The 14,229-nt window shown below is 34.9% G+C and overlaps 1 protein-coding gene across 1 annotated transcript in view; it reads right to left on the reverse strand.

Moving 5' to 3' along the window:
* LOC141521177 (scavenger receptor cysteine-rich domain-containing protein DMBT1-like) overlaps positions 1-14,229 on the reverse strand; it is a 135,704-nt gene that overhangs the window by 23,423 nt on the left and 98,052 nt on the right. Inside the window, 6 exon segments of the mRNA XM_074233436.1 lie at positions 818-971; positions 5,178-5,204; positions 6,018-6,047; positions 6,140-6,169; positions 7,180-7,497; positions 12,761-12,820. Of these exon segments, the coding sequence (XP_074089537.1) occupies positions 818-971; positions 5,178-5,204; positions 6,018-6,047; positions 6,140-6,169; positions 7,180-7,497; positions 12,761-12,820 (619 nt within the window).

The following is a 14,229-nucleotide window of genomic DNA, read 5'->3' on the forward strand; positions in this document are numbered from 1 at the left end:
AAATTGAACCTTAGACACCTACTATGAATGGATAAGTCATTGAAGCTCTCTGTGCCTTAGTTTCTCAATTTTAAAACATTAATAATAGCAGCTATCTCCCAGAGCTGTTGAGAGGATTCAGTGAGATGATGTTGGTAAAACCCTTAATGCAGTGCTGAACACATCCTAGGTGCTAGAAAAATGTCAGCTAATATCATCATTTTTTAAAATTAACACACACATAGTTACATGACCACCATAATATAATTTCTATTGTTCAATTATTTTTGATTGTATTTGTCTCCTTGTGAACTCATTTGGGGTATTCATGGCAAAGATACTGGGGGGATTTTCTATTTTCTTTATTTGGCATATGAGGAAACTGAGGCAAACAGGGTTAAGTCAAGTAGTAAATGATTAAAGCTGGATTTGAACTCAGGTTCTCCTAACTCCAGACTTTATCTCTCCCTCTGTCTCTCTCTCTTTCTCTGTCTCTCTGTCTCATCTACTTACATATCTATCATCTATCAGTCTATATAGATAACTATCTTCTATCATTTAGCATCTATCATCTATCTATGTACCTACCTACCTATCTATCTGTATATACTTATTCATGTGTGTATACACATATATATATGAGAATATGTTTATATGTATATGTGTGCATATAATATAGTATGTAAATATAAAATTAACTTATTAAAAGCCATCTGACAGAGAATAGAATTGTGTGCATGTATATGTGTGTGTTCATGTGTGTGTGTGTGTGTGTGTGTGTGTGTATTTGTGTGTTGAATGGACATGATATTTTATGTGGATCTGTGGTATTACTTACTGCAGATGATTGAAGGCCAGGTTGATCCTCCAAGCATATTGCACTCCTATCTCCCAGATGCAGTTGACATTGTTTGGATAGTATGAAGGATATGAAGGACTTGAAAATGACCCAGAGTCATTGTAAAAGAAGCCACCACATCTAGGAGAACTCACTACAAGAGAGAAAGAAAGTGTGGAAGTCAGATATTTCCTTTGTGGCACCTGTGTGGGACTCCTGTTCATTAGAGTCTCTCATTCTTTTCCATTGCATGAAGAATCACTGGAGACACTGGAACAGAGTAGTTTTCAGGCCATCATTTTACACACGAGGAAACTGAGGCTCATATAGGTTAAGTCTCTGACCCATAGTGACACAGATCACAACTATATAAGTCAGGATTCAAACCCATATTTTTCTGACTGCAAATTTAATGTTCTTTCCATCATACCACAGTCACCTTTCTATAGTAATAAATAAAAAATAGGAAAAGCAGTATTTTAGAGCATTGAATCTTCTGAATGATATAAGCATGAGAAAGTCATGAAAAAGTGAGTTGAGTGCTGACATCAAAGGGAAAGAAAGAAAGAAAGAAAGAAAGAAAGAAAGAAAGAAAGAAAGAAAGAAAGAAAGAAAGAAAGAAAGAAAAAGGAAGGAATGAAGGAAGAGAAAGAAAAGAAAGAGAGAGGGAGAAAGAAAGAAAGAAAACAGCAAGGAAGGTAGGTAGGAAGGACAAAGGAAGGAAGGGAAGAAGGGAAGAAAGAAATGGTGAAAGAAAAAGAAGAATGGGAAATAGAAAGGGAGAGAAGGGAAAAGCTATATTCTTCTGATGGGGGAAAGACAGCTAATAAGTACATCTGAAAAAAAAAATGATTGTCCCATGCTCAGCAAATGGCTGGTACACAGTGGATGCTTGATAAATGTTTATTGACTGATCTGATTCTGAACCATCCTACTTATTCCTGTTACACTACATGAGCATATTCCATCCAGTTCTAGACTAATTTCTCTCCAGAACCCTTCTCTAGAGTTAGAGAACTAGAAGGTTGGAGGTCACTCAGATTTCCAGTGATGAAACCATGTAACCTATTCCAAGATTAAATAAGTTGTACAACTCAACTCAGTGACTTGGGCCAGGAATTCCAGAATCAGATGCAAGACATAGATGTTCCACTGGTAAATTTCTGGAGTCCTAAAGCTTTAACTGCAAGTCTAAAATCATGAAGAAATGTGAGATCTGTAAAGAAATCTGAGTTCAATGGTCCTTGACTCCTGGACTTATAATGGTCTCTCTGAAGAGGTCAGAAGCCATCTTTGACTGAATAACCCATATCAGACCTTCAGGACTCTCATTTCACTTCTCCAAATAACTTTAATATTCCTGTGGAAGGAAGATTCCCAACTAACCACTCTCCCTAGAGGAAGAAATGAGGTCTGATGAATACTGTTATTGTCTTCCTTTGCTATGTAAAAGTCTGATTCCCAGATTCCTTTTAAAAGAGAAAAAAGACAAATGCAATCCTTGATTATGGGGCAGCTAGGTAGTGTAGTAGAAATACTGCCAGAGTTGTGGTTATGAAGACTCATCTTTGTGAGTTCAAATCTGATCTCAGACACTGTTAAATGAACTGGAAAAGGAAATGGTTAAACACTGGAGTATCTTTGCCAGAAACAATTGAGTAAAACCACCACCACTACCACCACCACCACCAACAACAACAACAATCTGTTACTTCAATTGAACTCAAATAAGTATGTGATAATGGGCAGTAATACCATTTGGTAGAAATGTCAGAAGTCTCAAGAGAAGGATTCAGAGTAAGCAAGGACCTAGGTTTGTGTGTGACATGGAAAAAATACTAGGTTTGGCTTCAACTCCCTTTCTTTTATTTACTATTTATGTGACCTAGGGCAAATTGTTTCATCTCTCTGACCTATTTGTAAAATGAATTAAGTTTGACATCCTCTAACCTCTCTTCTAATTCTAAATATGATCCTATAAAGTCTGTGGTTGAGGTTTGGGTCTCAGTTCAACATATTTCATCTGGAATTTTTAAGAAACTACAATGATAACATCATATTCTTGATCTCTACCTACACGGTGTCTTCTATGCTTCTTTTTTTTGACTCAGAATTCTCATGTACTTGGGATACATTGTACTTGGTATACAACAAAATTTCTGTCTCATTTTCAAATAGTATGGGAAACATACAGTTTACCACTGATTTCCATAATAGACTTACATTTAAAAACCAATCTCAAAGAAACTTCCTGTCAAGATGATCCCTTCAATGGGGAGGCAGGTTATTTAACTCCTACACATATACTCTATCAAAACCCTAAAATTCACATCAGACTGAACCATATACAAGAATTCAAATAAGAATGTATAATAAATGACTTTTGCCATAACAGAACTGCACAAAAACATCCTAAAATTAGAGCTGTGTGAAAAGTAGAATGAGTTGTTGGGTTTCCTCCTCCTTGGAAGTCTTCAGGTAGAGAATGGATGGCCACTGGCTGAGTATGTTATAGTAGTGAGTCTGATTAAGTATGGATTAGATTAGAGGACCTTTCAGAAAGGCTTCAAAACAACCTTTCAACTCTTACATTTTGTGATTCTAATCTTTTATTTAATTTGCTATTGCATTGGCAATGTTAACATTTTTACCAACAAACTGGATAAAGGCATAAATATAAGATTCATAAGGCTTATAAACAGTGTAAAGTCTAGAGAGAAAATTAAAGAGGATAAGAGAAGCAGGATGCAAATTGACTAATCTCAACATATTAGAATATGGAACTAAATATATTGGGATGAAATTCAATGACTAGGGTTTAAAAATTCAACTCCCAAAGAACTAGATGGGGAAAATGCAGTCACACTAAATTCTAATTAAAAATCCAGAGACTTTAGTGAATGATTAGTTTTAAAAAAGAGTCAACAGATGGTATGTAACCAGAATAGATGATAAAATTGTGGGGAATCATGAATAGACTGTCTGAATAAATGCTATCTACCATGTTTAGACCATTCCTAATTTAGGTTTGAATATCAGTATTTAGGGAAGACCTTGATATGTGGGGAAATCACCAAAGAACCACCAGGATGCTGAAACACCCTGAGATATGTCATGTAAGAATTTGTTGAAAGAGTTTGGAGTTGCTTAATGCAGAAAAAAGAATCCTTGGAGAGACTTGAAAACTAGATTAAAATGTTTAAAGGACTGTTGTTCAGAAGGGGGTGCTTAAAATTGTATTGCTTTTCCTCAAAGGGAAGAACTAAGAGCACTGGCTGAAAACTGTCAAGAGATAAATCAAGACTTGGTGGAACTTGATAACAAAAAGAACTATCCCAAAGGGAAACGGATTACCTTGAGAAATGGAATCCCTACAAGTGTACAACAAAGACTGGATGCCCAGTTACTAAATTTATTGGAGAGGAAATTCTTGCTCTGGCATTAGTTGTACTAGATGGCCTCTGAGAAATATTGCATCAAATTTCTTTTTTCAATGTGCTGATTGGTTTTTCTTATTTTTTAAAAATTAAATTTTTTATAAAGAATGGCTCTCAGGAAGAGAAGGGGAAGGCTACAGGAGAAAATGTAGGCATTGTAAAAACAAGATATAATTCAAATTTATTTTTGAAATAATAAAATGCTTTTTTCATAACCTTATGAGAGTGATAATTGTGTTAACATGATTCTCATTTTATAGATGAGGAAATTAAAATTCAAATAAATGAAGTAACTTGCCCATATTTGTACCAAATCTAAGAGCAAGAATGAAATCTGTGAATGGCTCAGATTGAACTTCTCAGCCCTTATAGAAAATATTCCTTAGATAATTTAGATCAAACTGCCTACATATTGACCATGTTTTTATATCATATGTCAAATAAACTGTGGAACAATAACAAAATAGCATCACCTATAGGTCAAATTAAAGGCAAATACAATAGACATTGTCTAAGATGGCTGAAATTTACAGAAGTAAATGTTTGGGGAAATCATAGTACAAGGGAGATGAGATGCAATATAAGCCCTTATACTACCATGAAATTCCAAGAATTCAGTCATGAGGTTTACAATGAATTAAAAGTATTAGAGGGTTTTCTGGATCTTTGGTAGAAAGGGAAGCAGTTGTTAAAACAAAAGCAGTAGTTTTAAAGTATAATATCTGTATCTGCATATTCCTTTTTATGATTCCTACAGTTAGAAAAGCAAAAAGGAGTTGAACATCCAAGACTGAGCTCATTCATTTTATCATCCAAATGATATTGATAATACTAATATTATGTGATTTTTTTTGGTTGCCAGTAGCAATGCCATTTCAGCTTTCCCCTCCTCTGATTCAAGGACTAAAGAAAATAAAACTTACCATGAGTGGTTCTTGAATGCCACCAATCTTGAAAGAGAAAAAAAATTCAAGAAAGGCAAGTATGCAAACTTGGGTAAGAATAAATGCTCAAGGTTCTTTAAGTAGGTAAGAAGCAGCAAAAAGGGGATCTAGTAAATTAATTTCTATAAAGGAGTTTGCATGATAACTTTAAGAATCTAGAACTATATATATATATATATATATATATAGTTCTTGCTATATATATATATTTATATATAGTATGACTATATACATATATATATAGTTAATAAGAACAGTATCTAAACTTATATATTTCAACAAAAAGGGCTTAAATATAATTCATACAAGAGTGAGAGAAATAGAGTCTTTATGTTAAAGTTAAAATTAAAGGACAGCTAGATGATACAGTGGATAAAGCATCTGTTCTGGAATAAGGGAAACCTGAGTTCAAATCCAGCCTTAGACCTTTCCTAGCTACATGACCCTGAACAAGTCACTTAAACCTGATTGCCTCCAAAAGAATTAAATATATTAATACTTTTTAATACTTTTGGCAATATTTCTAAATCTAAATGAATTATAATGACAAATTAACTCAAAGCAATGCAGCAATAAACAAATAACCAATAGGATTAGATAAAGAGAATAGGACTACTGAAACTCCAGAAAAGAGTAGATTACATGGCTCAGATCCTTGGGGCTATAACTGTGAGTTCTTAACATGATCTCAGTTCATGGGAAGGAAATCACAGAAGAAGAAAAATAAAAGCACCCATCATCATGGATCACTTGGTAATGAAAGCAGTTTTTACTGAAGTAGAAAACTTTGGTGCTGAGTACAAAAGGAATCAAACTTACCAGTGGTTTGTGAAATTCTTGTAGTAGTCTCTGTAAGAAGGATAAAGTCAAAAGTTTAAACATAATCATATTTTACTCAAGTAGAAAACCTTGGTGCTGAGTACAAAATGGAGCAGACTTACCAAAGATTGGAGGAATTTCTGTATTAGACCCTGTAAGAAAGATAATATCAAAAATTTAAACACAGTCATAGTTTATAGGGGATATTCTGGTTGGCAGAACCAACAAGTAAATCTTAAGCAGTTATTATAGAATAAACACTGTCCTAAACTTTGGGGGATAATAAGAAAGAGCAAGAAAATGCCATGCCCACAAAGAGCTTATATTCTGATAAAAATGAAGATAAATACATAAATTGATCTATAGGAAGATTATAAGCAGGATAGATGGAAGGTAAACTTGACATGGAGAATGGAGTAGAAGGAAGCATAGGAAGGGTTTCCTACAGTCATCTTGAAGGTAGCCTGAAATAGGTAGAGGTGAAGATGGACGATAAAAGGAATGGAGACAGGAAAGAGAGTATGCTGTGTAAGGAATGGTGAATAGGCTACTAGAGCCAGACTATAACATGTAGAGAAAGGTATAAGTAAAAAGATAGGAAGGGATCTTGATTGGAGGGAACAGAGGCAGTTAGATTCTAATTTACATCCAAACTCAGGATTCACTAACTAGCATTGTCATCCTGGGAAAGTCACTATCCTCTGCCTGCTTGTTTTCTCAATTAGGAAAGGGGGAATAACAATTGTTACCATTAGGGTTGTAGTGAGGGTCAAATGAGATACTATTTCTAAATTAAGTTAGCACAGAGTCTACAACAGGGTAGATACTTAATTAATAAATTTTCTTCTCCCAAGTAGAGTGAACACAAGTGCCACTGTCAGATAAATACTTACGAAAACCAATAGAAAGAAATATAAGTTTTAATTCAACATAATAGGAGATATTAACACTGTTGATATGGTAAGGTAAGGACATCATCATCAAACTTGTTGCAAGGATCTGTCAAATCAAACAAGTAGTTTGGGGATGATACCATTAGAAGAGCCCTTAATGTAAGTCTTATCTCATTGGATGAATATTAATCTGAAGGTGAAAAGGAACATCCTCCTCTATCATAGGAGCACTTTCAAAAAAAAGGAGGTATTTCCTAGAGAGACAGTACCTGAGCAGATGACACTGGCATCTTCATGGTGACCACAGTTGTGAGACAGCCATCCATTGTGGGGACAGTTCCACAGGTAAGATTCATATCCAGAGCATCTCACATTATCCATTACAATTCTGCCAGTGCCCTGCCCAAATTGGGCATTTCCTGGAGCTGACACAGCATACCCACAGTTCAGCTGCCTGCAGACAACATTGGCATCATTCAGATTCCAGTCATCATCACAAACGGTGCCCCAGGATCCTTGGTACAGCACTTCAACTCGACCCTGGCATCTGTCTCTGCCATTCACCAGTTTCAAGGCTGTAGCAGAATCTAATATGATGAAGAAGGGGAAGAGAACAAACCAATTTCAGTGTCTTTCCTCAGGATTGAAATCCCAGGGGTTTTAGGAACTTTCCTCAAAGTTCAAAAAGGACTGAGAGTGTTGATATGGGAACTTCCCTTCAGTCATGTCAGAACAAATAATGCAATGAAAAGGATACCAAAGGACTATACCACATAGATACTACTCCTTTCTTTCCTACACTGAGATCTCATTTATATTCTCAATTGAAAAGCTCATAGATTATTGACATGCTAAGCCTAAAATTTCATGATTTTTCCTGCATAACACTCTGAAGACCTCACTGGAACTTTTATTTCCAAATGTTCTAAATGAATCTCTGACTCTTGTAGAGTCTCTGCCCACTTGTACTCTATAACACAATTGGGTACTAAAATGATCTTTTGTCCATGGCCATACTTTTGTGTTCTCTGCATTTCAACTCATGAAAATGATCAAAACTTTAAAAAAAATTAATCTGGTTAGTTTTTGAAGGAGGAAGGAGAAAGGGTGAAATGAGGATAAAAAGGGAGGAAAAGAAGGATAAAAGGGAGTGAAAGGAGAGAAGAGTGGAAGAAAACAGAAAGGAAAGAAAAGGGGAAAAATAAAAAGCAAATGAAAGGTACTATTTCCCTCCTGCAAATGATGAAATCACTCTCTGGAAAGATATTGAAAATCTGAGAGCAAAGACAAAAAATAAAACTCATGTTTCTTTTGCATAAGATGGCAATAACCTGTCCACATTCAGTATAATTCCTAACTATAGTTTCAGGACCAAAAATAACTACCACTTCAAGGAATGATGAAACTTGGAAGGCAGGAAAAATACATGAGGATTCTTTGGTCCACACTACCTCTTTGGCTGGGAGCATAATAACAAAATTGTCCAAACTCAGTCCTACAAGTTCTAGCTGGTTGACACCAGGGAATATGGAACTAGTTGGCAATTTGTGACTGTTACAGAGATGATTTTCTGGACCCCCCCCCAAAAAAGACATCATCAGATAAGGAAACATGGGCAATCTTGGGCCATGTAAGTTGACACTGTGAACAAGTATCTGCAGTTTCCATTAGATATCCCACATTCCCATGTGGGAATCTGAACCTACACCTACACATGTAGAACAGAGTTAACTCTAGAATTTTACATGAGCACAAAAACCCTGTGCAAAAGTCCTTCACATGATAATTTCGGTTACTAAGAGAAATGTGGTGCCAGTGAACCTTCCTATCTGACCGCCCTCAGTTCCTCATGGTTTATACCCCAGGCTCTTCATAAAAGCAAAAATTAAAAGAGGTCATGAGACTATTAGTTTGAGGTCAGTTTCCTAGGCTATAGTGGCAAAAATAAAACTCTAAGAAATAAATACCAAAGACCTTCCCACATTGGGTTCCAGAAGCATGTTTCAACCAATGAAATGGAGTGAAGGGAAGGATTTAGTTTGGAACTTGAGACTGTTAGCAAAATTTTTTTCCAAAATATATCATCATGCAAATGATGACTGCACATTACATAAAAACAAAAAATATATCTCACTGTTCATTAGCAGTAGTGACTGAAGATTCATCTCCTATTATTAGGGTACACAGAAGGGAAAAGTTTTGACTTCCAGATAAGCTCCATATTGAGAATGAATTTATTCATGATCTGGTTTATCCACAGATATAGTTGTGGACATAGAGAATATATCTCAAAACTGAGATGATGGTGGGTGAAAGGATATGAGACCTTAAACTCAAGACTTTATCTCATACTTGCATGCATAAATGTACTCCCTCATTATTTTTGACTTTCAAAGACTCTTGACTTTCTTCAACCTGTCTGTCTATTTTGAAACCATCCCTCATCTTTCCATCAATCCTATCTGCTTCAATTTGTTTTTAATCTAATACGCATGAATCTGTCTAGCAAAGTACAAACTCTTTGAAAACAGTGATAGTTCCATTTCTGTATTTGTTTCTCTCATTCTGAGCAGACATCTTGAACACAAGAGACCCTTGCATGTTGGAAGAAATAGATTTAATTTACCCATTTTGAAATGTAAAAGATTTGTACATCTCTTACCAACCTTTTTCTTTGTTTAAATTCATAACAAATTCATAAAAAAGAAATAGGATAGGAAAAATTACTAGTACCTTCTGTTGTTTTGTCTGTATTGTACTAAGTGGTTGAAAACCTTGTACATTCTAGAAAAGAATAAATTTGATTCAGGATGAAAGTGTCCCCTCAAATTCACTTAGCTCTCTCCAATTTGTTTACACAAATATGTTCAAGAAAAATATTTCCTTAAAAAGGAGCTAATAGTTTCTGAGGAGAGTAGAATTTTCTGAACTTCTCTGGACCCCAGAATTTTTGTTGTAAAATTGGAGAATTGGACATAATGCAAATATACTTGAAATAAAGGTATTTCTTTAATAAGTTGAAGTAATGGAAGATGGAAAACACATAATTCGATGAAATGGAATGGAGAAGATGAGGAAGCACAACAAGCAAGAGAAAAGGGGAACAGAGGAAAGCAAAAAATGATAATGGAATATTTGAAAAGTTGGATGTAATTTTTATTTCTAATATTTCTAAGTTCTAATCTCCCCACAAAGCATTTAGTGGCCAAAAACACCATCTTCATCATGGAGACACTGAACTGATTTTTTTCTTCATGTTCATATCTTTTTGGTCACCCAATCGCAATTCATGGATATAATGGAATTTTTTTAAATTTTATCTTCTGAGACTATCAAAAAAGTTATTTGAAGAGGAAGAATGAGAAGAGAAGAAAAGAAGAATGGAATGAGCAAAGCAAGGGGAAGAAGGAAGGGGAGAGGAAAGGAAAAAATGAACTAAGGAAAAAGAGATGAATGAAGACTAGGAAGAAAAAAGAAGAAAACCAAAAAGATGGGAAAAGAAAGACGTTTTGGACTCTAGAAAGTCTTGAAAATGAGAAAACGTTTTTGTAGATAAATACTTTATATTTGAACACATTTTAAAAATTATTGAGTTGTTTAAAATGAAAAGGCATCTATCTTCTCTGGAAATAATTAAATTATTTCTAAATTATTTATAAAAAATATACTTTTGTTTTTGTTGTTTTTAGATTTTTTGCAAGGCAAATGGGGTTAAGTGGCTTGCCCAAGGCCACACAGCTAGGTAATTTTTAAGTGTCTGAGACCGGATTTGAACCCAGGTACTCCTGACTCCAAGGCCAGTGCTTTATCCACTATGCCACCTAGCTGTACAAAAATTATACTTTTTTTAGGAAGTAGGAGAATTACCTGGGGATTCTTTGTCCCACACTCAATTTTCTTGGGCAATATCATAAGACAGTTCAAACTCAATCATATTATGACAGGTTCTGGAATACATACAGTAGTTTATATTGAAGGACTCAAAAAAAGGATAATTAATAGATATTACTTTCTGGACCCAAAAATTTGAAGTTGATGAAATATCTTGGACCAGATAATATATACTATATTCAACATTTTGCAAATAGAACTCTTACATTCATCTGAACCTACACATATGGAATCAATGAAAAGAACCTTCTCCAGATCTTCATTCCAAATTCCACATGAGCAAAAATAAAATGTAAAAAGAGAACTTATCACTACCTCCATCTCTACACAACAAACATTGAGGGGCTTATGAATCACTCTTTTGACTTTCCTCTTTTCTTCCTGGTGAGTAAACATCTTAAAAACCATTTTTAATATATCAGAGTGAGAATAATCTTGTCAGAAACAAATCTCAGGATTCTTTTTTCAAGGGACAGGCTGGTATTGAGAGTCTGGATCTCTAGCAAAATAGTGTCAGAAATTGACACTATCAATAATTTCCAGTATGAACCATTTTTTATAATGGGAATAACTAATAAAAAATAAAAATACAAATGTGTATGTAAATATGTATGTATGTATTGATTTGAGGTTTTCCAACAGATTTTTTCATGTGATATCATGCTGATTCCTCATAATTACCATGTGGGAATAGTTCTTTTATTGTCTCCATTTTAGAAATAAAAAAACAGATCCTCGCAAAAGTTAAGTAACTAGGCCATGGTCACATAGCTAATAAATGTCTGAGACCGAATAACAACTCAGAGCTTTTGTGACTCCAAGAGTGTATCCATGGTGACTGATGATTGTAACATAAAGGATCAAAATGAAATAGTGTTAGGAGCAGCTAAGCGGTACAGTGCATAGAGCACCAGTTTTGGAGTCAGGAGGACCTCAGTTCAAATCTGTCTTCAGGCACTTAATTACCCAGCTGTGTGACCTTGGGCAAATTACTTAACCCCATTGCCTTGCAAAAAAAAAAAAAACAACTAAAAAAATAGTGTTCCAAAGTCCTACTTTAAGCAATTAAGTTATTGAAACTTGTAACCATGCTAAAACTTTTGTAACACCTTGTATACATTAGTTATTGAGAGCCCAGGTTATCTGAACTAAAGAGAAAAATCTTTGAATTCAAGATTACCCAATGAGTTGAAGAGGAATCTCTAAACATGATTTGAGAAAAGGAAGATGCCATCCCTATTCTCTCTGCCGCCTCAGTACCCTACAACAAAGGGTCAATATTCTCACTGTGAATTCACCAAATAAAGATCACCTTGGAGTAGATGATCAGTCTTAGAACTTCTATTTTATTTGTTGGTGAAACAATAGATGTAAGACCCTGGGCTTTAAAAATTCTACATTCAGTAGCAGCCATCTCTGCACAGATAGAGTTGGTCACAGTAAGTCTTTCTAATGTGAGATGATTTTACATATGAAAATATAAAGTATATGTATAATATATATGCATTTATGTGTATATGTGTATAAATATACATATGCTGGTCTTTGATGTTGATCCTGTGCAATACCATCATGGATATTTTCAGGAGCTAGTCCTTCTGCCTGGCATGCCCTCTCTCCTCATATCTTTCTACCTTTGAGAATATCTGACTTCCAATAAGGTGCTCTCTATCATGAAATCTTCTCTCATCCCCCTCAGTTTTAATCCTCTGTTCCTCTACTTACCTTGTTTTATGTTTATCTCCACATATCATACAAGCTCCTAGCAAGGAGCAAATTTTGGGGAACATGAATGTATCCATTTTTATATTTGCATCCAGAGTGACTCGCATCAATCTTGAACATTTGATGAACTTAATTGAATTGCTATTGAAAGAAACTTACATCTTTGTATCAACTCTTCTTTGTCTATAATTCATTAGAGTCGCAAAAAGGAAGCGGTAGGATAGAAAGCATTACCTGTTCCATAAATTGTTGTGGGTAAATGTGACTGAGTAGTAGTTGGAAAAGCTGTTGTTCCTAGAAGGGAAAAGTTCAAATTCAATTTCATCTCAGTATTAGAGGATATTCCCTCCAAAAGAATGTTCATTTCCTTACTACCAAAAAACAGGCATTAGAGTATTTTGTTTAGTCTTTCAGGAAAGCATTATCTTGGCACATACTGTGCATCTATTTGTCTTTAAAATGTAAAGACTGACTGGGCAGGTTGAAAATAAATTAGAATTAAAGGCATTTCTTTAAAAAGTTAAAAGCATGCAAGGTTCAATAATATGATCTTGTGAAAAGGAATTGAGGAGAAAACAAGGCAATAAAAAGGGAAAGAAGGAAGAAATAATGTGGAAAGGGAAGGAAGGGCAAGGCAAGATAAGGGAAACAAAAGAAATTAAAAAGAATCTGATATTATAAACGTTTAAGAGATAAGAAATTGTGGATAGCAGTTAAAAAGCATAATTATTATTCAATTACCTTAAAATAGCTTGAAAATAACAGTAGAAGTAATTCAAGGTTTTATTTTCATACAAAACTAAAAAAAAAGAGAAGGGAAGCTAGGCCAGTGGATAAAGCATTGGCCTTGGAGTCAGGAGGATGGAAGTTTGAATCCAGCCTCAAACATTTGACTCTTACTGCGTGACCATGGGCAAGTCACTTAACCTTGATTGCCTCTCATCCAGAGCTGTCTCCAGTCATCCTGCTTCATATCTGGCCACTGGACCCAGATGGCTCTGGAGGAGAAAGTGAGGCCAGTGACTTAGCACAGCCCCTCCCCCACTAGAATACAATTCATGTCCCTGTCTTCTTCAAGAATAAAGGACAAACATTATCATCATCATCATCATCATCATCCAAAGAAGAGAAAGGAGAGAAGGAAGAGGAAAAAAGATTAGGTGAGTAACTTAAAAGAGGGGAATAGACAACAGAAGTTGAGATTCTACATAAGCAACAGAAGTAAGGATTTTAAACTGCAGAGGAGATTATATTTTTTTTGTTGGTTTTGGCAAAGCAATGGGGTTAAGTGACTTGCCCAAGTCATACAGCTAAGTAATCATTAAGTGTCTGAAACTGGATTTGAATTTAGGAGAGGAGATTATACTTGATTCATCTAATTTGTTAGCAATGATAATTTAACCATAGTCTGAAAATTATAAAATAAGGAGTAAGCATCAACACTTTTTATATGGGACTTTTCCCTGGTAGCATTTGTAACACTAGAAAAAACAAAAGAATAAATGCTCATTTAAAATAATTGGAGCCACAAAGGAACTTTGCCAATAGAACAAAATCTGAAATCCATCATAGCACCCAGGAAGAATCAGTCAGATGGAAATATTTGGGGGATAGAACTAAAATAAAGTTTCTTAACAAAGTTTGCTCAACATGAGATGAATATCATCTCAAAGAGGAGAAAAGCAACACTTCTATACAGTACT

The sequence above is a fragment of the Macrotis lagotis genome, chromosome 4, assembly GCF_037893015.1.
Source record: "Macrotis lagotis isolate mMagLag1 chromosome 4, bilby.v1.9.chrom.fasta, whole genome shotgun sequence".
NCBI lineage: Eukaryota > Metazoa > Chordata > Mammalia > Peramelemorphia > Peramelidae > Macrotis > Macrotis lagotis.